This window comes from Pongo pygmaeus, chromosome 15 (assembly GCF_028885625.2).
Source record: "Pongo pygmaeus isolate AG05252 chromosome 15, NHGRI_mPonPyg2-v2.0_pri, whole genome shotgun sequence".
NCBI classification, from domain to species: domain Eukaryota; kingdom Metazoa; phylum Chordata; class Mammalia; order Primates; family Hominidae; genus Pongo; species Pongo pygmaeus.
This window is the reverse complement of record NC_072388.2, coordinates 93,421,473-93,442,574: the sequence shown is the minus strand read 5'-3', so window position 1 is coordinate 93,442,574 and position 21,102 is coordinate 93,421,473. Positions and strand designations below refer to the sequence as shown.

The 21,102-nt window shown below is 50.0% G+C and overlaps 1 protein-coding gene across 6 annotated transcripts; it reads left to right on the top strand.

The window, feature by feature from the left end:
• Positions 1-7,669: 7,669 nt before the first annotated feature.
• LOC129012123 (alpha-1-antitrypsin) lies at positions 7,670-20,151 on the top strand. 6 transcript variants are annotated; one of them, XM_054447487.2, is made up of 5 exons: positions 7,670-7,933; positions 15,245-15,894; positions 17,344-17,614; positions 18,853-19,000; positions 19,846-20,151. In XM_054447487.2, exons 2-5 carry the CDS (start codon positions 15,249-15,251, stop codon positions 20,035-20,037), a joined length of 1,257 nt encoding a protein of 418 aa, XP_054303462.1. In that variant the 5' UTR covers positions 7,670-7,933; positions 15,245-15,248; the 3' UTR covers positions 20,038-20,151. The 6 variants fall into 6 exon arrangements, with proteins under 6 accessions (XP_054303462.1, XP_054303458.1, XP_054303461.1 ...); XM_054447483.2 differs by having other exon boundaries at positions 7,794-7,933; positions 18,850-19,000; XM_054447486.1 differs by having other exon boundaries at positions 7,814-8,019.
• The last annotated feature ends 951 nt before the right edge of the window (positions 20,152-21,102 follow it).

The window sequence follows — 21,102 nt, the reverse complement described above, 5'->3', positions numbered from 1 at the left end:
TTCCCGAAAAGATCTCCTTCTTCCCTGGGAACTAGTTTGCCTTTGCAGGACTAACAAATTAGCTACAGATTAGATATTACAGTTCACTGGTCATGCAGCCTCTAGCTCCAAGAGTCTGAACCTCTCCAAATTGCTCCTGGGGATAACATCACTTATTGTAAAACCTAAGATCAGTGCTTGAGATATTTTACAGACCCTACACTCGATGGATCAGCTGACACCACCCAGACCAGTAATCTGGCTCAACCAGTTCTGCCAAACCACCCAGGAACAGAAGACAGCAAGAAAAACTCACTTCGAACCCCCTATGATTCTACTTCCAACCTAACCAGTCAGCGCTCCCCACTTCCCAAGCCCCTACCTGCCAAATTATCTTTAAAAACTCCAATCCCTGAATGCTTGGGGAGACTGATTTGAGAAACAATAAAACTCCAGTCTCCCGCACAGCAGGCTCTGTGTGAATTACTCTTTCTTCATTGCAATTGCCCCATCTTGATAAATCGGCTCTGTCTAGGCAGAGGGCAAGGTGAACCCATTGGGCAGTTACAAAACTGCTGCTCCTCAAGGAGCTTCTATATGCTTGGACCGTGTATTGTTACTACATCAGCCATCTCCAAAACACACCAAAGTAGGTACGTTCCCAGTTTTATTCCTGGGCTCAATGAGAGATTAAATAATTTCCTAAATTCCCACAGCTAATAAGCAACAGATTAGGATTTGAGCCCCATGTTGTCCAACTTCATCACAGAAGTTTTTCCACTCCTTCCGAGGGTTAGGGCATTTGGAGGAAAGCCAAAAAGGTGAAGGAGAACCCCCGGGGAAGTCACCTTTTTAGAGACCCTGGAAGAAACTGTCATGTATTTGAATAGAGTCTTTCCATTTGTTTAAGTTAAAAGGAATTAAAGGCATGCTTTCTTATAAAGGCAACCCATTCTTGTGAAAATATAAACATACAGAAACATAAAGAACAAAGTAGAAGTCATTGTCCTAGCTGGCAAATCTGCATTCCAGGAAAGTCAGTGGGTTGTGTCTCAGAGCCTTCCATGCATCTCCTTTAGTTTCTCTATATATGCATAGACTCTTACCCTAGACAATGTTTTGTACGTGGCTTTGTTCTCTTACTTCCAACTAAAACAAAAGACCGAAAGAGAAGAGGAAAATAGAAAGAGGAGGAGTCTCTCTGAACCTATTCTGGTTTGAGGACTGCCCAATTTTTTTTTTCAAAAAGGAAAAGAAAAGGAATCAACATTATTGTTACCAGAAAGGGGTCCTGATCCAGACCCCAAGAGAGGGTTCTTGGATCTCGCACAAGAAAGAATTCAGGGTAAGTCCACAGAATAAAGTGAAAGCAAGCTTATTAAGAAAGTAGAGGAATACAAGCATGGCTACTCCGTAGACAGAGCAGCCCTGAGGGCTGCTGGTTGCCCATTTTTATGGTGTTTCTTGATATGCTAAACAAGGGGTGGGTTATTCATGCCTTACCTTTTTAGACCATATAGAGTAAATTCCTGACATTGCCATGGCATTTGTGAACTAGTATGCGCTGGTGAAAGTGTGGCAGTGAAGACAACCAGAGGTCACTCTTGTGGCCATCTTGATTTTGGTAGGGTTTGGCCGGCTTCTTTACTTCAACCTGTTTTATTGGCAAGCTCCTTATGACCTTGTGCTGACCTCCTGTCTCATCCTGTGACTTAGAATCTCTTAACCATCTGGGAATGCATCCCAGTAAGTCTCAGCCTCATTTTAACCAGTCCCTATTCAAGATGGAGTCACTCTTATTCAAACACCTCTGACATTATGAAGTGTCTTCTCTATGCTGGTCATCTCTGTGTACTCATTTATTTCATCTTAACAACCAACTCTAAGACCTCGGAACTATAATCTCCACTTACACATATGGACAGTAAAGCCATAAGGAGTTAAGTAACTTGTCCACAGTAAACTGACCCTAGCCCTAACTCTCCCAAATCTCATAATCTTGCCATAGTCTACACTGTTTCAGGTGGTGTCAGAGCCATTATTTTTTCCAGAGCCCTTTAAATAAGGAAGGAGACCCCCAAAAATCTTATGTGGGGATGTTAATGTGTGTATGCACATGTGTGCAAACTGTTTGTCTTCAGCACCCTGAGTGCCTTGCCCTGCCCTCCCTGGTAAACCTGAGGGCTCCAGCCCAAGAGAGCAGGGCACTTCTCCAAGTGTGTCCTCAGCTCCCTCAATCCCATCCACACAGCTTCCAGTACCTGAGCCTAAGTCGCTTCACAGAGTCTTCCCTATCTGCTTCCCACGTAGCCCCGCTGGAGAACAGAGGTAGAGGGAAGAGGGCAGAGAAGTCCAGAACACACACATCCTCATTGTTTGCTAGGAGGGCTGATGTTGACCCAGCTTGTGTTTGCCCTTCTTGCCCAACGCTCTCTGAGGGGGAGAGCCAGACACCAGGCCCTGAGAACCAGTTTAAGTAGAATGGAAATCACCGATTTTTCACTAAATTCCTGAAACAACTTTGTTTTTTGTTCCCAGTCATTTCACTGAATTAAATTTCTATTTGCCTGCTGTCAAAACAACAGGCACACAATCCCAAGGGTGAAAGAACAAGGAAATACCATTTATTCAGCCAGGCACTTTCTGTAATCCTCACTGCAGGCTCACCATGTCAGGACTATCATCTCCATTCCACAGATAAAAGAGAGGAAGTCGCTGGCTCTGGGTTCTTGGTGGTTAATGGCAGATCTGGGATTTGAACTATGTCCGACTTCTTTTCCACTTAATTCCTGGAATCCTTCCAAGACAGCAAGGAAAGGGTAAGGAGGGGAGAGAAAAAAAAAAAAAGCAAGGAGGGGAGAGAAAAGGGTTTTTTTAAATACAGTTTAGCATAGTCTACAAATAGCCATTCCACCCAAAAGAAATGAAAATACAAAGACTTCTACGTGAATGCTCTTAGAAGCTTCATCCATAACAGACCAAAGTGGAAGCCACCCAACCATCCGTCAATAAACCGGCTAATTGTGGTCTGCCCACATGATGATGATGGAGTAGGACTCAGCAAGAAGCATAAGCGCACTGCTGATATTGGTGACAACGTAGATCAATCTCAGAAACATGACATTGAACTAAAGAAGCCAGACACAAAAACATAGGTAGTGTATTATCCCATTTACATGCTCTTCTAGAAGGGGAAAAACCAGTCTATGGAGACAGAAGTCAGAACAAGAAGTTACCTTCGGGAGGCATTGATAGAAAGGGGACTTTGTGGATGGAAGAATTTGCTCTGTCTTGCTCAGAGTGGTGGTTACACAGATGCACACACATGTAAAAATGTATTGAGCTGTGTATTTAGGAGTTACGGTTTTACTACATGCAAATAACACGTCCATAAAAAGTAAATTGATAAAGACAGGGAAGCGATGGTGGCACAGGGCAGATGCGGAGAGGCTGGAGGATTCAAGAGAGGCTTTATAGTGTCATCTTATATATTCCCTTCAATCCTAACGTGCAAAGTAGGTATAATAAAACCTTCCTTGCAGAGCTGTTGGGGAAATGAACGTTTGTGAGCACAAATTTCTGACAGAGACCTTGGCATCTGGTAACCAATCAGCAAATGGGTTGCTTTGGCTGGGATACTGCTGATGAGCTCAGGAGGGGCCACAAGGAGAATGGAAAGAGGGAAGGCGGTGGCATGATGCAACCTCCTTCCTCATCGGTGGATTTCATCATGACAGCTCAGTCCTCGCTCTGTTGTCCTCCCACGGACTGTTTCCCTTTTCTCGTGGGGCAGACAGAGGAGGCGGGTGGAAAAGCAGCTTGGGTGGTAGTGGAAGCCCAGGCTTGGCACCAGGTTCTACGTCCTGGCTGGGAGGCTTTGACAGCCTGCTAACCTCTCCCTCCTCAGTGTTAGACTCCAGCTTGAATAATAAAGCAACTGGGTTTGTTTTGTTTTGTTTTACCTAAGAAGTTGCACGCCTCACACAAATTTTTAGCGTATGCAAAGTTTTCACACTTTCACCCTGGCAAGACACCTTAGCCATCTGCTTAAAGAAATGCTCCATTTCCATGACCCTTGATTAACTCAGTTCATGAAGCAATTTTCCATCACCTATTTTGTGCTCAGTACAAAGCCACAGAGATGGAAAAAACACAGTCCCTGCCCTCAGGTCACTTGTAGCCTGGTGATGCCACCAAGATTTGGGATCATGCATCTCACAGCCTGGTTAGAATCTGCCCTCCACCACTTGCCAGCTCTGTGACCCAGGGCTAGGTGCTCGACGTCTATGAACCTCAGTTTCCTCATCTATAAAATGGGATAACAGAAATATCGACTTCATAGGCTCGATGTGAGGACGAGGAGTTAATCTGTAACAAATGCTTGGAATGGCTCTGGCATGAGCCACGTGCTCACTGTTACCTATTATGCTAATGTTACAAAGGGATGTGTAGGAAGTGTTGTGGAAGCAGCAAGCAGGGAGAAAGAGAGGAAGGGAGAGAGGGAGGTACCTGTTTCAGCATCAGGGTAACACTCTGCCTCAGTTTCCTCATCTGTTCTAAGGCGGTAACAGTAGTACTCACTGCACAGGATAGAGTGAGGTGATGCATGTGAAGTGTTTAAGACAGGGCCTGGCAGAGGCCACATGTGCAAAGAGTCTCAGCCATGATTCAGGGGGTGGCACACCACCGCTGGAGTATTTGGAGATTTATATTATAAAATTGAAGTAAGAGTCCTGTTAAAACAAAGCAAATAGAAATGCTCAAAGTCAACATGAAGGAGTCAACAGGGTAAATCGAACAATTTGAAGCCAAGGTCAGAGTTGGGCAAATTAAGAGCCCTATTGCTCTCTGTTATCTAAGCCACCCACGCAGGGCATGTATTTCTGAATAATAAGCCCTAAAGTCCTGCTGGGTCTCCCATAGTCCCCATGCAAGGGTGAGTCCTGCACGCTCAGCCCTGCCTGTGGCTCCCAGAAGGCCTCTGTCACTGCCTGCTCGCTTCCTCTTCCAGGGAAGATACCCCAGTGCCATGTCTTGAGGCAAGAGAAAATGAAGACAGACCTGGAACACGAACGTGGTGGCCTTGCCACAAAGCAAGTGTGTGTTGCTGAAACATCAGCAGAGATTGTCAAAGGGATAAAGAGATAACTTAAAAGGGTTCCTATTGACCAAAATGCAACAAGTTGACCATCTAAAATCAAATCATAATTATAGTTCAATAGGACACATTGAGTCTCTTAAAAGCTTCCAATCCATAATGACCATCATGGCCCATAACCTCAAAAGAGTAAAGTTAAAATAAAGTTCAGAAAAGGTTAGCTGCAATAAAACATTAGTTTTGTTAATTTTAACAAGAAGAGGATAAAGCTATAGATGCATTTTTATTCCTTCTTTTAACTATGTTGCCTCTTACAATGTATAGCTTTGCCTTATTTTTCTCCGTCTGAGTAAAGATAAAAAGTAAAGGCCGGGCACAGTGGCTCACACCTGTAACTTCAGCACTTTGGGAGGCCGAGGCGGGCAGATAACTTGAGGCCAGTAGTTTGAGACCGGCCTGGCCAACATGGAGAAACCCTGTCACTACTAAAAATACAAAAATTAACTGGAATTGGTAGCACATGCTTGTAATGCCAGCTACTCTGGAGGCTGAGGCACGAGAATCGCTTGTAATTCCGGAATTCGAGAGGTGGAGTTTGCAGTAAGCCAGGATTGCGCCACTGTACTCCAGCCTGGGTGACTGAGACTCTGTCTCAAACAAACAAACAAAAAAAAGCTGTGAGTAGGCCAAATAGTTCCAGAAAATGCAGAAGTTCCCCCTCCCCTCCCCAACACACAGGAAGCGGCTCAGGAGATTACGCACAGAAGGAAAGTGTGTCTGCTGGGGTTTTGCAAGTTGGTTAATTTGAAAGATGACTGGAGGAGGTGAACAAATGGTGCAAACTTCATTCATTCATTAAATGAGTTATAAGAAGACAGACACAAGTGTCCATTATGCTAACAGAGCTCTGTGTTAAACACCCCACCAGCATGACCTCATTTAAGCCTCAGAACAACTATGTGGGAAAGAAACTTGTATTCCTATTTTATAGATGAGGAAACCAAGGCTCAGAGAACTGAGGCCCTCCCCCGGATCCAAGTCCGCCTAGCTGCAGTCACCCCACATCCTCTGCATGTCACAGGTGCTCAGAAAGATGCTAAAGGAACCTGGCCCTTCACCTTTAGAAAGCCAAAATGAGCACAGCCCCTAAAGAGGGGATTGATGGCCCTTTTCTGGAAAAAATGGAAGTTTGAATCTGAGGAGGTGTCCCTCAACAACAGGTGCTGCTCCCCAAGTCTGGGGCCAAACGCAGCAGTTGTTCCCCCACTTAGACCCCTGAGACCCATCTATAAGGTTTTTCAGAGCCAGGACACATCCCCAAAGGTCATGGCCTTTGGTGGTTAGCATTGACTTGGGGCCCATCACATGCCAGAGGCTGCCCGAAGTGCTTAAATGTTATCTCATTTGATCTTCACAGTCCTGATGGAAGTGACTCTTCTTAGAGTCTTCCTATCTCACAGATGAGGAAACCGAGCAGCAGAGAAGTTAAGTGGCTTGTCTAAGAGCTCACAAAAAGAGCGATAGAGCTAAGGCTTGGCCCCAGATGTTAGATCCCGAGCCCACGCCTTAACCAGTGACCTGCACTGCCTCTCAAAGAAGGAAGCTGGTGCCTGGGAAGGATGGTGCATAGTGAGGGTGTGCATCGTGCGTATGTGTGTTTGTGGGGTGGCCAGCACTCTCCAGCGCACTTTGCCAATGAGTTCAGCTCCCATGAAGTCCACTGTTGTTCTCCTGACCAGTCACTCAGTCTTGATTTACTTGGCCCAGGGCCGCTGGCACACCCCACCCCCTTATCCGATTCCTTGCTGCAGACCCCAAATCTCAACTCTCACATCCCTATCCAGCCCATACCACGAGGCTCCCATCTCCAGGCAGGGCCCTGTGGCTGGGCAGGGCCTCCCCCAGATGCCCTTTATTCATGACCAGCTCACAGGATCTTCCCATGATGCATTTCCTCTGGGGGGATCAGCCCAGATGCTACAATAGACAATTCTGGAAGTAACCACGTGGACAAGACTTTCCCCATCATGTCCTGGGGTTCCTGGGGGCACAGTATCCTTGTGAATGGCCACTGAGTTCTCCCGCCCCTCCCACCCCACCCCCCGGGATTTTGTCCTGGTGCATTTTTCCAGATTATCCCAGCCCTTCCTCCCAGGATGGATGTCCACAGCAGGACAGGGGCTGAGCCTAGAGCCCTGCCGAAAGAGCAGGACCCCAAATTCTGAGCCCCTTACTTGCCTCACCTGCTCCCACCCATGCTTTCTTCCTTCCTCCTCCAAAAGCCCCAGCTCCCCACTGCATTCCCTTCTGCACCCAGCCAGGTCCTATGACACACACCTCCCCAGTGCACACAGACCTGCCCAGTCGTGGGGCTGCCCACTGGGCATTTCATAGGTGGCTCAGTCCTCTTCCCTCTGCAGCTGGCCCCAGAAACCTGCCAGTTATTGGTGCCAGGTCTGTGCCAGGAGGGCGAGGCCTGTCATTTCTAGTAATCCTCTGGGCAGTGTGACTGTACCTCTTACGGCAGCTCAAAGGGAGAGGGTGACTTGTCCCGGGTCACAGAGGTGACAGGGCAGGTAGAACAGGTGACATGCAGGGCTGTCTGAGTTTATGAGGGCCCAGTCTTGTGTCTGCCGGGCAATGGGCAAGGCCCTTTCCTGTCCAAGCTCCCCGCCCCTCCCCAACCTATTGCCTCCGCCCGAAGTCTACTTCCTGGGTGGACAGGAACTGGGCACTGTGCCCAGGGCATGCACTGCCTCCACGCAGCAACCCTCAGAGTCCTGAGCTGAACAAAGAAGGAGGAGGGGGTCGGGCCTCCGAGGAAGGCCTAGCCGCTGCTGCTGCCAGGAACTCCAGGTAGGAGGGGCGGCAACCTCCTGCCAGCCTTCAGGCCACTCTCCTGTGCCTGCCAGAGGAGACAGAGCTTGAGGAGAGCAGGAAAGGTGGGACATTGCTGCTGCTGCTCACTCAGTTCCACAGGTGGGAGGGACAGCGGGGCTCGGAGTGGGGGTCATTGTGCAGACGGGAAAACGAAGGTCCAGAGAGGGCAGGAAATGCCCAGGAACTACCGAGGGCAGGCGACCTCAACCACAGCCCAGCACTGGAGCTGTGAGTGGACGTAGAGTAGCGGAATATCCATTCAGCCAGCTCAGGGGAAGGACAGGGGCCCTGAAGCCAGGGGATGGAGCTGGCAGGGAAGGGAGCTCAGAGAGAAGGGGAGGGGAGTCTGAGCTCAGTTTCCCGCTGCCTGAAAGGAGGGTGGTACCTACTCCCCTCACAGGGTAACTGAATGAGAGACTGCCTGGAGGAAAGCTCTTCAAGTGCGGCCCACTCCACCCCGGTGACACCAGGGAGACCCCGACACGGGGGAGGGAGGGCAGCATCACAAGGGGCTTTCTGGGCACACCCAGCACCCAGCTCTGAGCTTTCCTTGAACTGTTGCATTTTAATCCTCACAGCAGCTAACAAGGTACATACCGTCACCGTCCCCATTTTACAGATAGGGAAATTGAGCCTCGGAGCGGTTAAACAACTCACCTGAGGCCTCACAGCCAGTAAGTGGGTTCCCTGCTCTGAATATGTGTGCTGGAGGATCCTGTGAGTCACTCACCTGGTAGAGCCCCAAGGTGGAGGCGTAAGTGGGACTGGTGAATGACAGAAGGGGCAAAAATGCACTCATCCATTCACTCCGCAAGTATCTACGGCACGTACGCCAGCTCCCAAGCAGGTTTGTGGGTTGCACAGAGGGTGATGCAATCTGATTTAGGCTTTTAAAGGGATTGCAATCAAGTGAGGCCCCACTAGCCTCAACCCTGTACCTCCCCTCCCCCTCCACCCCCAGAAGTCCCCAAAGGCCTCCAACAACCCAAGGATGGGGGCCATGTATCCAAAGAAAATCCAAGCTGTATACACAACACACTAGTTTTCCATGAGCAAAAACAGAAACAGGCCTGAGGCTGGTCAGAATTGAACCTCCTCCTGCTCTGAGCAGCCTGGGGGGCAGGCTAAGCAGAGGGCTGTGCAGACCCACATAAAGAGCCTACTGTGTGCCAGGCACTTCACCCAAGGCACTTCACAAGCCTGCTTGGGAATGAAACTTCCAACTCTCTGGGATGCAGGTGAAACAATTCCTGGTTCAGAGAGGTGAAGCGGCCTGCCTGAGGCAGCACAGCTCTTCTTTACAGATGTGCTCTCCCACCTCGACCCTGTCTCATGGCCCCCCATGCCAGCCTGATGGTTGTGTCTGCCTCAGTCATGCTCCACTTTTCCATCGGGACCATCAAGAGGGTGTTTGTGTCTAAGGCTGACTGGGTAACTGGATGAGTGGCCTCTCTGCTCTGAGCCTCAGTTTCGTCATCTGTCAAATGGGCTCTAACCCACTCTGATCTCCCAGGGCGGCAGTAAGTCTTCAGCATCAGGCATTTTGGGGTGACTCAGTAAATGGTAGATCTTGCTACCAATGGAACAGCCACTAAGGATTCTGCAGTGAGAGCAGAGGGCCAGCTAAGTGGTACTCTCCCAGAGACTGTCTGACTCACGCCACCCCCTCCACCTTGGACACAGGACGCTGTGGTTTCTGAGCCAGGTACAATGACTCCTTTCGGTACGTGCAGTGGAAGCTGTACACTGCCCAGGCAAAGCGTCCAGGCAGCGTGGGCGGGCGACTCAGAGCCCAGCCGGTGGACTTAGCCCCTGTTTGCTCCTCCGATAACTGGGGTGACCTTGGTTAATATTCACCAGCAGCCTCCCCCATTGCCCCTCTGCATCCACTGCTTAAATACGGACGAGGACAGGGTTCTGTCTCCTCAGCCTCAGGCACCACCACTAACCTGGGACAGTGAATCGTAAGTATGCCTTTCACTGCGAGAGGTTCTGGAGAGGACTCTGAGTCCCCCACAGCCCAGGCAGGCAGCAGGTCTGGGGCAGGAGGGGGGTTGCGGAGTGGGTGTCCGCCCGCTGAGATGCAGGGCAGATGGAGGGGCTGCAGCTGAGGTCCTATTTTCATAATAACAGCAGGCATGAGGGTTGTGTCCTGCTTCCCAGTCCTGCCCGGTCCCCCCTCGGTACCTCCTAGTGGATACACTGGCTCTTGTAAGCAGAAGTGGATGAGGGTGTCTAGGTCTGCAGTCCTGGCACCCCAGGAGGGGGGACACCAGCCAAGATACAACAACGGCAACAAAGCGCAGCCATTTCTTTCTGTTTGCGTAGCTCCTGTGTCTGTCGGGGGCTCCTGTCTGTTGTCTCCTATAAGCCTCACCACCTCTCCTACTGCTTGGGCATGCATCTTTCTCCCCTTCTATAGATGAGGAGGTTAAGGTCCAGAGAGGGGTGGGGAGGAACACCGGTTCACATTCTCCATCCCCTCCAGATATGACCAGGAACAGACCTGTGCCTCAGCCTTACATCAAAATGGGCCTCCCCATGAACCATGGACCTCTGGGCCCTCCTGTCCCAGTGGAGGACAGGAAGCTGTGAGGGGCACCGTCACCCAGGGCTCAAGCTGGCATTCCTGAATAATTGTTCTGCGCCAGGCCACGGCTAAGCTCAGTGCATGATTAAGCTTCATAACCCTCCAAGGCAGTTACTAGGGTGATTCCCATTTTACAGGTGAGGAAGATGGGGACAGAGAGGTTAATAACTGGCCCCAAATCACACACCACCCATAATTCGGGCTCAGGCACCTGGCTCCAGGCCCCGAACTCTTGAGCCTGGCCCTAGTGCTCACTGTTTCTCTTGGGTCTCAGGCGCTGGATGGGGAACAGGAAACCTGGGCTGGACTTGAGGCCTCTCTGATGCTCAGTGACTTCAGACAGTTGCTCAACCTCTCTGTTCTCTTGGGCAAAACATGATAACCTTGGACTTCTGTCCCCTCCCCTCACCCCACCCGACCTTGATCTCTGGAGTGTTGGAAGGATTTAATTTTTCCTGCACTGAGTTTTGGAGACGGGTCAAAAAGATGCCCAAGGCCAAGGCGGCCAGTTTCCTGTAGAATGCCTCTAAAAGACCTGCAGTAATAGCAGCAAGAACTGATATTCTCGAGAACTTACTGTGCAGCAGGCACTTCTTGGCATTTTGTGCATATTTAATTTCACAATAGCTCTATGACAAAGTACACCTTTCTCATCTCCAGGAAACTGAGGTTCAGAGAGGTTAAGTAACTTGTCCAAGGTCACACAGCTAATAGCAAGTTGATCTGGAGCAATTTGGCCTCAGAGCCTCTAGTTTTAGCCACAAACTGATGCTCCCCTCTTCATTTAGCCAGGCTGCCTCTGAAGCTTTCTGATTCAAGACTTGTGGCTTCAGCTTTGTACACAGAGATGATTAAATGTCAGGTTTTGGAGTCAAATCTGTTTAATCCCAGACAAAACATTTAGGATTAAATCTCAATTTTGTAAGCAAGTAGCTCTGCGATTTTTAGTGAGTTATTTAATGCTCTTTGGGGCTCAATTTTTCTATCTATAAAATAGGGCTAATAATTTGCACCTTATAGGGTAAGCTTTGAGGACAGATTAGATGATACAGCGCCTGTAAAACACCAGGTGTCAGTAAGTGTGGCAATGATGGTGACGCTGAGGCTGATGTTTGCTTAGCATAGGGTTAGGCAGCTGGCAGGCAGTAAACAAATAGTTGGATAATTTAATGGAAAATTTGCCAAACTCAGATGCTGTTCACTGCTGAGCAGGAGCCCCTTCCTGCTGAAATGGTCCTAGGGAGTGCAGCAGCTGTCCAGGAAGAAATCTACCATCTCTCGGGCAGGAGCTCAACCTGTGTGCAGGTACAGGGAGGGCTTCCATACCTAGTGCCCACTCATGCATTACGTCAGTTATTCCTCATCTCTGTCCAAAGGATTCTTTTCTCCATTGTACAGCTATGAAGCCAATGCTCAAAGAAGTGAAGTCATTTACCCCAGGCCCCCTGCCAGTAAGTGACAGGGCCTGGTCACACTTCGGTTTATTTATTGCCCAGTTCAACAGGTTGTTTGACCATAAGCGAGATTCTCTTCCCTGCACCCTGCCGGGTTGCTCTTGGTCCCTCATTTTATGCTCCCGGGTAGAAATGGTGTGAGATTAGGCAGGAAGTGGCTCGCTTCCCTCTCCCTGGCCCTGCAAAGAGTGCTCCCACCTGCCTGGATCCCAGAAATGTCACCATGAAGTCTTCATTCTTTTGGTTTAAAGCTTGGCCTCAATGTCCATACACCATGGGGTACTTGGCCATCCACTTTCTCCTCTCCAGTCGCCCTCCCAGGCACTAGCTTTTAGGGGTGCAGGGTGCTGCCTCTGATAGAAGGGCCAGGAGAGAGCAGGTTTTGGAGTCCTGATGTTATAAGGAACAGCGTGGGAGGCATAATGAACCCAACACGATGCTGGAGACCAATGTCACAGCCCAATTCTGACTTTCATCCTCTGAGATTTGAGGACACAGCTGTCTCAGTCCATGATCTGAGTGCTGGGAAAGCCAAGACTTCTTCCAGCTTTGTCACTGACTTGCTGTGTAGCCTCAACAAGGCCCTGACCCTCTCTGGGCTTCAAACTCTTCACTGTGAAACGAGGAAACAAGAGTAGGTGATGTGACGCCAGAAGAGATGGATGGGTGTGGGGGAATGTGCTCCTCCCAGCTGTCACCCCCTCTCCACATCCCCCTGCACCAGCCTCACCACCTCCTTTGAGCCCAGTAGCCCCCTGTCTAGGAGGGCACCTCCCTCATGCCTAGCCATGGGAATTCTCCATCTGTTTTGCTACACTGAACCCAGATGCCATTCTAACCAAGAATCCTGGCTGGGTGCAGGGGCTCTCGCCTGTAACCCCAGCACTTTGGGAGGCTGAGGCAGGTGGATCAAGAGATCAGGAGTTCAAGAGCTGCCTGGCCAACACGGTGAAACCTCGGCTCTACTAAAAATACAAAAATTAGCCAGGCGTGGTGGCATGCGCCTGTAATCCCAGCTATTTGGGAAGCTGAGGCAGAAGAATTTCTTGAACCCAGGAGGTGGAGGTTTCCGTGAGCCGAGATCACGCCACTGCACTCCACCCTGGGAGATAAAGCGAGACTCTGTCTCAAAAAAAAAAAAAAAAAAAAAAAAACCCTATGTTAGCGTACAGAGGACCCCAGTGAAGTCTTCTCCCAGCCCCACTTTGCACAACTGGGGAGAGTGAGGCCCCAGGACCAGGGGATTCTTGCTCAAGGCCAAGTGGATAGTGATGGCCCTGCCAAGGCTAGAAGCCACAACTTCTGGCCCTGAGGCCACTCAGCATACTTAGTGTCCCCACCCTGCAGAGGCCCAACTTCCTCGTGACCACTGAGCCCTGTAATGATGGGGGAATTTCCATCAACCGTGAAGGACTGCACAAAGTTCAGTTGAGAAGTGAAACGGAAATCTAAGGGAGATGGAAATGTACAGCACTAATTTTAGCACCGTCTTCAGTTCTAACAACACTAGCTAGCTGAAGAAAAATACAAACACATATTATGTAATGTGTGGTCTGTTCCATTTGGATTACTTAGAGGCACAAGGGCCAGGAGAAAGGTGGTGGAGAGAAACCAGTTTTGCGCTTCATTTTGTTGCTTTATTGGAAAGAAACTTTTAAAAGTCCAAGGGGGTCGAAGAATCTCAATATTTGTTATTTCCAACTTTTTTTCTCCAGTTTTTCATTTCCCAAATTCAAGGACCCCTTTTTCTTTGTATTTTGTTAAGACGATTATTTTAGTTTTGTGACTAATAGTTAACTATGTGGCTGCCAGGCATATTCTCCTCAGCTAGGACCTCAGTTTTCCCATCTGCGAAGACGGCAGGTTCTACCTAGGGGGCTGCAGGCTGGTGGTCCGAAGCCTGGGCATATCTGGAGTAGAAGGAGCACTGTGGGGCAAGGCAGGCTCTGTGTTGCTGTGGATGACATTGACTTTGACCATTGCTCGGCAGAGCCTGCTCTCGCTGGTTCAGCCACAGGCCCCACTACTCCCTATTGTCTCAGCCCCAGGTATGAAACATGTATTCCTCACTGGCCTATCACCTGAAGGCTTTGAATTTGCAACACCTGCCAACCCCTCCCCCAAAAGAGTTGCCCTCTCAGATCCTTTTGATGTGAGGTTTGGTGTCTAGACTTATTTCACTAAATTCTCATACATAAACCTCACTTTATGTATGAGGCAAAATGAGGACCAGGGAGATGAATGACTTGTCCTGGCTTATACACCTGGAAAGTGACAGAGTCAGATTAGATCTCAGGTCTATCTGAAGCTAAAAGAGGTGTTTTCTCACTTCCCACCTCCCCCATCTCCTTTAAAGCAGCACAAACCCCTGCTTTCAAGGAGAGATGAGCGTCTCTAAAGCCCCTGACAGCAAGAGCTCAGAACTGGGACACCACTGGTGACCCAGATGGCAGGTAAGCTGACTGCAGGGACATCAGCCTATTCTTGTGTCTGGGACCACAGAGCATTGTGGGGACAGCCCCTTCTCTTGGGAAAAAAAACCCTAAGGGCTGAGGATCCTTGTGAGTGTTGGGTGGGAACAGCTCCCGGGGGTTTAATCACAGCCCCGCCGTGCTCTAGCTGTTGCCATTGTGCAAGATGCATTTCCCTTCTGTGCAGCAGTTTCCCCGGCCACTCAATAGTGGGATTAGATAGAAGCCCTCCAAGGGTTTCCAGCTTGATGTGATTCTTGATTCTGATCTGGCCCGATTTCTGGATAATCGTGGGCAGGCCCATTCCTCTTCTTGTGCCTCATTTTCTTCTTTTGTAAAACAATGGCTATACCATTTGCATCTTAGGGTCACTGCAGATGTAAGTGTTGCTGTCCAGAGCCTGGGCACAGGACCTAGATGTAGGATTCTGGTTCTGCTACTTCTTCAGTGACATTGAATAGCTGACCTAATCTCTCTGGCTTTGGTTTCTTCACCTGTAAAAGAAGGATAGTAGCATTAGCACCTCACAGGACTGTTACAAGAAAGCAATGAGTTAACACATGTGAGCATGGAGAACAGTGCTTGGCATATGGTAAGCACTACATACATTTTGCTATTCTTCTGATTCTTTCAGTGTTGCTGATGTCGGCAAGTACTTGGCACAGGCTAGTTTAATAACCCCTAGGCACTTCCACGTGGTGTCAATCCCTGATCACTGGGAGTCACATGTGCCCTGACTCGTGGCCTGGCCCCCCCCATCTCTGTCTTGCAGAACAATGCCATCTTCTGTCTCGTGGGGCATCCTCCTGCTGGCAGGCCTGTGCTGCCTGGTCCCTGTCTCCCTGGCTGAGGATCCCCAGGGAGATGCTGCCCAGAAGACGGATACATCCCACCATGATCAGGATCACCCAACCTTCAACAAGATCACCCCCAACCTGGCTGAGTTTGCCTTCAGCCTATACCGCCAGCTGGCACACCAGTCCAACAGCACCAATATCTTCTTCTCCCCAGTGAGCATCGCTACAGCCTTTGCAATGCTCTCCCTGGGGACCAAGGCTGACACTCACAGTGAAATCCTGGAGGGCCTGCATTTCAACCTTACGGAGATTCCGGAGGCTCAGGTCCATGAAGGCTTCCAGGAACTCCTCCGTACCCTCAACCAGCCAGACAGCCAGCTCCAGCTGACCACCGGCAATGGCCTGTTCCTCAACGAGAGCCTGAAGCTAGTGGATAAGTTTTTGGAGGATGTTAAAAAGTTGTACCACTCAGACGCCTTCACTGTCAACTTCGGGGACACCGAAGAGGCCAAGAAACAGATCAACGATTATGTGGAGAAGGGAACGCAAGGGAAAATTGTGGATTTGGTCAAGGAGCTTGACAGAGACACAGTTTTTGCTCTGGTGAATTACATCTTCTTTAAAGGTAAGGTTGCTCAACCAGCCTGAGCTGTTCCCATAGAAACAACCAAAAATATTCTCAAACCATCAGTTCTTGAACTCTCCTTGGCAATGCATTATGGGCCATAGCAATGCTTGTCAGCGTGGGTTCTTCAGTTTTCTACACACAAACACTAAAATGTTTTCCATCATTGAGTAATTTGAGGAAATAATAGATTAAATTGTCAAAACCGCTGACAGCTCTGCAGAACTTTTCAGAGCCTTTAATGTCCTTGTGTATACTGTATATGTAGAATATATAATGCTTAGAACTATAGAACAAATTGTAATACACTGCATAAAGGGATAGTTTCATGGAACATACTTTAGACGACTCTAGTGTCCCAGAAGCAGTATCAGTTTTGCAGTCTGAAAGACCTGGGTTCAAATCCTGCCTCTACCACGATTAGCTTTTGACACAAACAATGCATTCTACCTCTTTCAGGTACTAATTTCCCATCTTAGCATGGACAAAACAGCATCCTTGCTGTCAGGTTTTTTTAGGATTAAACAAATGACAAAGACTGTGGGGATGGTATGTGGCATACAGCAGGTGATGGACTCTTCTGTATCTCAGGCTGCCTTCCTGCCCCTGAGGGGTTAAAATGCCAGGGTGCTGGGGGCCCCAGGGCATTCTAAGCCAGCTCCCACTGTCCCAGGAAAACAGCATAGGGGAGGGGAGGTGGGCAGCAAGGCCAGGTGCTGCTTCCTCCACTCTGAGGCTCCCTTGCTCTTGAGGCAAAGGAGGGCAGTGGAGAACAGCCAGGCTGCAGTCAGCACAACTGAGGTCCTGGCTCTGCTGTGGCCTTAGGGCAGGCCCAGGTCGCTCTCCAGCCCCCGTCTCCTCCTTCTGTCCAATGAGAAACCTGGGATCAGGGGTCCCTGAGGCCCCTGTCCACTCTGCATGCCTCAATGGTGAAGCTCTCTTGGTATGGCAGATGAGAGGCTGCTCAGGCATCTGCATTTCCCCTGCCAATCTAGAGGATGAGGAAAGCTCTCAGGAATAGTAAGCAGAATGTTTGCCCTGGATGAATAACTGAGCTGCCAATTAACAAGAGGCAGGGAGCCTTAGACAGGAGGTACTAAATATGCCTGATGCTCCAACATTTTATTTGTAATATCCAAGACACCCTCAAATAAACATATAATTCCAATAAAAATGCACAGCCACGATGGCATCTCTTAGCCTGACATCGCCGCGATGTAGAAATTCTGCATCTTCCTCTAGTTTTGAGTTATCCTCACACAATCTTTTTCGGCAGCTTGGATGGTTGGTTTCAGCACCTTTTACAGATGATGAACTGAGCCTTGAGGGATGTGTGTTGTCAAGGGGGCTCAGGGCTTCTCAGGGAGGGGACTCAGGGTCCCTTTATTCTGCCACACTCTTCCAAACCTTCACTCACCCCTAGTGATGCCCACCTTCCATTCTCTCCAGGCAAATGGGAGAGACCCTTTGAAGTCAAGGACACCAAGGAAGAGGACTTCCACGTGGACGAGGTGACCACCGTGAAAGTGCCCATGATGAGGCGTTTAGGCATGTTTAACATCCACTACTGTGAGAAGCTGTCCAGCTGGGTGCTGCTGATGAAATATCTGGGCAATGCCACCGCCATCTTCTTCCTGCCTGACGAGGGGAAACTACAGCACCTGGAAAATGAACTCACCCACGATATCATCACCAAGTTCCTGGAAAATGAAAACAGAAGGTGATTCCCCAACCTGAGGGTGACCAAGAAGCTGCCCGCACCTCTTAGCCACGTTGGGACTGAGGCCCATCAGGACTGGCCAGAGGGCTGGGGAGGGTGGACCTCACATCGCTGGGTCACAGCTACTGCAGAGGCCACCACTGAGTTCAGGCAGCACCATCCATGCTCCATGAGGAGGACAGTACCCAGGGGTGAGGAGGTAAAGGTCTCATCCCTGGGGACTTCCCACTCCAGCATGGACACTGTCCCTTCCCAATATCCAGTGCCCAGGGCAGGGACAGCAGCACCACCACACGTTCTGGCAGAAGCAAGAAGGAACAGATGGGCTTCCTGGCAAAGGCAACAGTGGAGTGTGGAGTTCAAGGGCAGAATGTCCTTGGGGGGACGGAGGAAGAGCCTGTGTGACAAGGCCCAGAAAAGCAAAGTTTGGAATTGGAACAGCCAGAGCACGTTAGCAGAAGGCTTGCGTTTCTCTGTCACTTTATCGGTGCTGTTAGATTGGGTGTCCTGTAGTAAATGATACTTGAACATGAGCCACGCATTAGTGTATGTGTGTGCATTCGTAATTATGCCCATGCCCTGCTGATCTAGTTCATTTTATACACTGTAAAACCAAGATGAAAATACAGGAAGTGTCGGGTTCATAATAGGAATCAAGGCTGGAATTTCTCTGGTCCATGCCAGCACCTCCTGAGGTCTCTGCTCCAGGGGTTGAGAAAGAACAAAGATGCTGAGAGGGTAATGGATCAGAGAGCCCAGAGCCAGGCTGCCTGCTCACACCAGACCCTGCTCAGGGCAGCATTGTCTCCCTATGGAAAACCAGAGGGGAGCACTCAGCCTGGTGTGGTCACTCTTCTCTTATCCACTAAACGGGTGTCACTGGGCACTGCCACCAACCCCATGTTTCCCTGGGTGTAGGGCCCTGGGGATGTTCCAGGCTGGGGGCCAGGTGACCCAACACTACAGGACAGGATGAGACAGGCTTCCAGAACACCTAGAATATCAGAGGAGGTGGCATTTCAAGCTTTCGTGATTCATTTGATGTTAACATTCTTTGACTCAATGTAGAAGAGCTAAAAGTAGAACAAACCAAAGCCGAGTTCCCATCTTAGTGTGGGTGGAGGACACAGGAGTAAGTGGCAGAAATAATCAGAAAAGAAAACACTTGCACTGTGGTGGGTCCCAGAAAAACAAGAGGAATGCTGTGCCATGCCTTGAATTTCTTTTTTGCACAGCAGGTCTGCCAGCTTACATTTACCCAAACTGTCCATTACTGGAACCTATGATCTGAAGAGAGTGCTGGGTCAACTGGGCATCACTAAGGTCTTCAGCAATGGGGCTGACCTCTCAGGGGTCACGGAGGAGGCACCCCTGAAGCTCTCCAAGGTGAGATCACCCTGACGACCTTGTTGCACCCTGGTATCTGTAGGGAAGAATGTGTGGGGGCTGCAGCTCTGTCCTGAGGCTGAGGAAGGGGCCGAGGGAAACAAATGAAGACCCAGGCTGAGCTCCTGAGGATGCCCGTGATTCACTGACACGGGATGTGGTAAAACAGCAAACCCAGGCAGGGGCCTGCTGTGCAGCTGGCACTTTTGGGGCCTCCCTTGAGGTTGTGTCACTGACCCTGAATTTCATCTTTGCCCAGGACCTTCTAGACATTGGGCCTTGATTTATCCATATTGACACAGAAAGCTTTGGGCTAAGTTGTTTCAAAGGACTTTCTGACTCCTTCGATCTGTGAGATTTGGTGTCTGAATTAATGAATGATTTCAGCTAAAGATGACACTTATTTTGGAAAACTAAAGGTGACCAATGAACAACTGCAGTTCCGTGAATGGCTGCATTATCTTGGGGTCTGGGCGCTGTGAAGGTCACTGCCAGGGTCCATGTCCTCAAGGAGCTTCAAGCCGTGTACTAGAAAGGAGAGAGCCCTGGAGGCAGACATGGAGTGACGATGCTCTTCCCTGTTCTGAGTTGTGGGTGCACCTGAGCAGGGGGAGAGGCGCTTGTCAGGCAGATGGACAGAGGGGAGCCAGCCCCATCAGCCAAAGCCTTGAGGAGGAGCAAGGCCTGTGTGACAGGGAGGGAGAGGATGTGCAGGGCCAGGGCCGTCCAGGGGGCGAAAGGCCCGAGTGAGCGCTTCCTGGGAGGTGTCCACGTGAGCCTCGCTCGAGGCCTGGGCTGGGGCACAGCTCAGCCTTAGAACGTGTCTCTGCTTCTCTCCCCTCCAGGCCGTGCATAAGGCTGTGCTGACCATTGACGAGAAAGGGACTGAAGCTGCTGGGGCCATGTTTTTAGAGGCCATACCCATGTCTATTCCCCCCGAGGTCAAGTTCAACAAACCCTTTGTCTTCTTAATGATTGAACAAAATACCAAGTCTCCCCTTTTCGTGGGAAAAGTGGTGAATCCCACCCAAAAATAACTGCCTCTCACTTCTCAGCCCCTCCCCTCCATCCCTGGCCCCCTCCCTGGATGACATTAAAGAAGGGTTTAGCTGGTTCCTGCCTGCATGTGACTGCAAACCCCTCCCATGTTGTCTCTGAGTCTTCCTTTGCCTGCTGAGGCTGTGTGTGGGCTCCAGGTAACAGTGCTCTCTTCAGGCCCCCTGAACTGTGTTCATGGAGCATCTGGCTGGGAAGGCACGTGCTGGGCTTGAATCCAGAGGGGACTGAATCCTCAGCTTATGGACCTGGGCCCATCTGTTTCTGGAGAGCTCCAGTCTTCCTTGTCCTGTCTTGGAGTCCCCAAGAAGGAATCACAGGGGAGGAACCAGATACCAGCCCATGACCCTGCTCCACCAAGCATCTTCGTGTCCCCCTGCTCATCCCCCACTCCCCCCAACTCAGAGTTCCTCATCCTGCCAGGGCTGGCTATGCCCACCCCAAGGCTGCCCTTCTGGGGGCCCCAGAACTGCCTGATCGTGCCCTGGCCTGTTCTGTGTCATCTGCAACAACACGAGAGAGAGGACCATGTCATCTTCTTGTCCCGCTGTCACCTAACCAGGCTTGGGCCCTGCACCTCTCAGGAACTTCTGGAAAATGACTGAGGCAGATTCTTCCTCAAGCCCATTCTCCATGGGGCGACAAGGACACCTATTCTGTCCTTGTCCTTCCATCACTGCCCCATAAAGCCTCACATATCTCCGTTTAGAATCAGGTCCCTTCTCCCCAGATGAAGAGGAGGGTCTCTGCTTCTTTTTCTCTGTCTCCTCCTCAGACTCGACCAGGCCCAGCAGGCCCCAGAAGACCATTACCCTATATCCCTTCTCCTCCCTAGTCACATGGCCATAGGCCTGCTGATGGCTCAGGAAGGCCATTGCAAGGATTCCTCAGCTATGGGAAAGGAAGCATATCACCCACTGACCCCTGCAACCCCTCCCTTTCCTCCCCTGAGTCCTGACTGGGGCCACATGCAGCCTGACTTCTTCATGCCTGTTGCTGTCCCTACAGTCTTCAGGGGGCAGTGCAGCTCCAGTGCCATGGCAAGA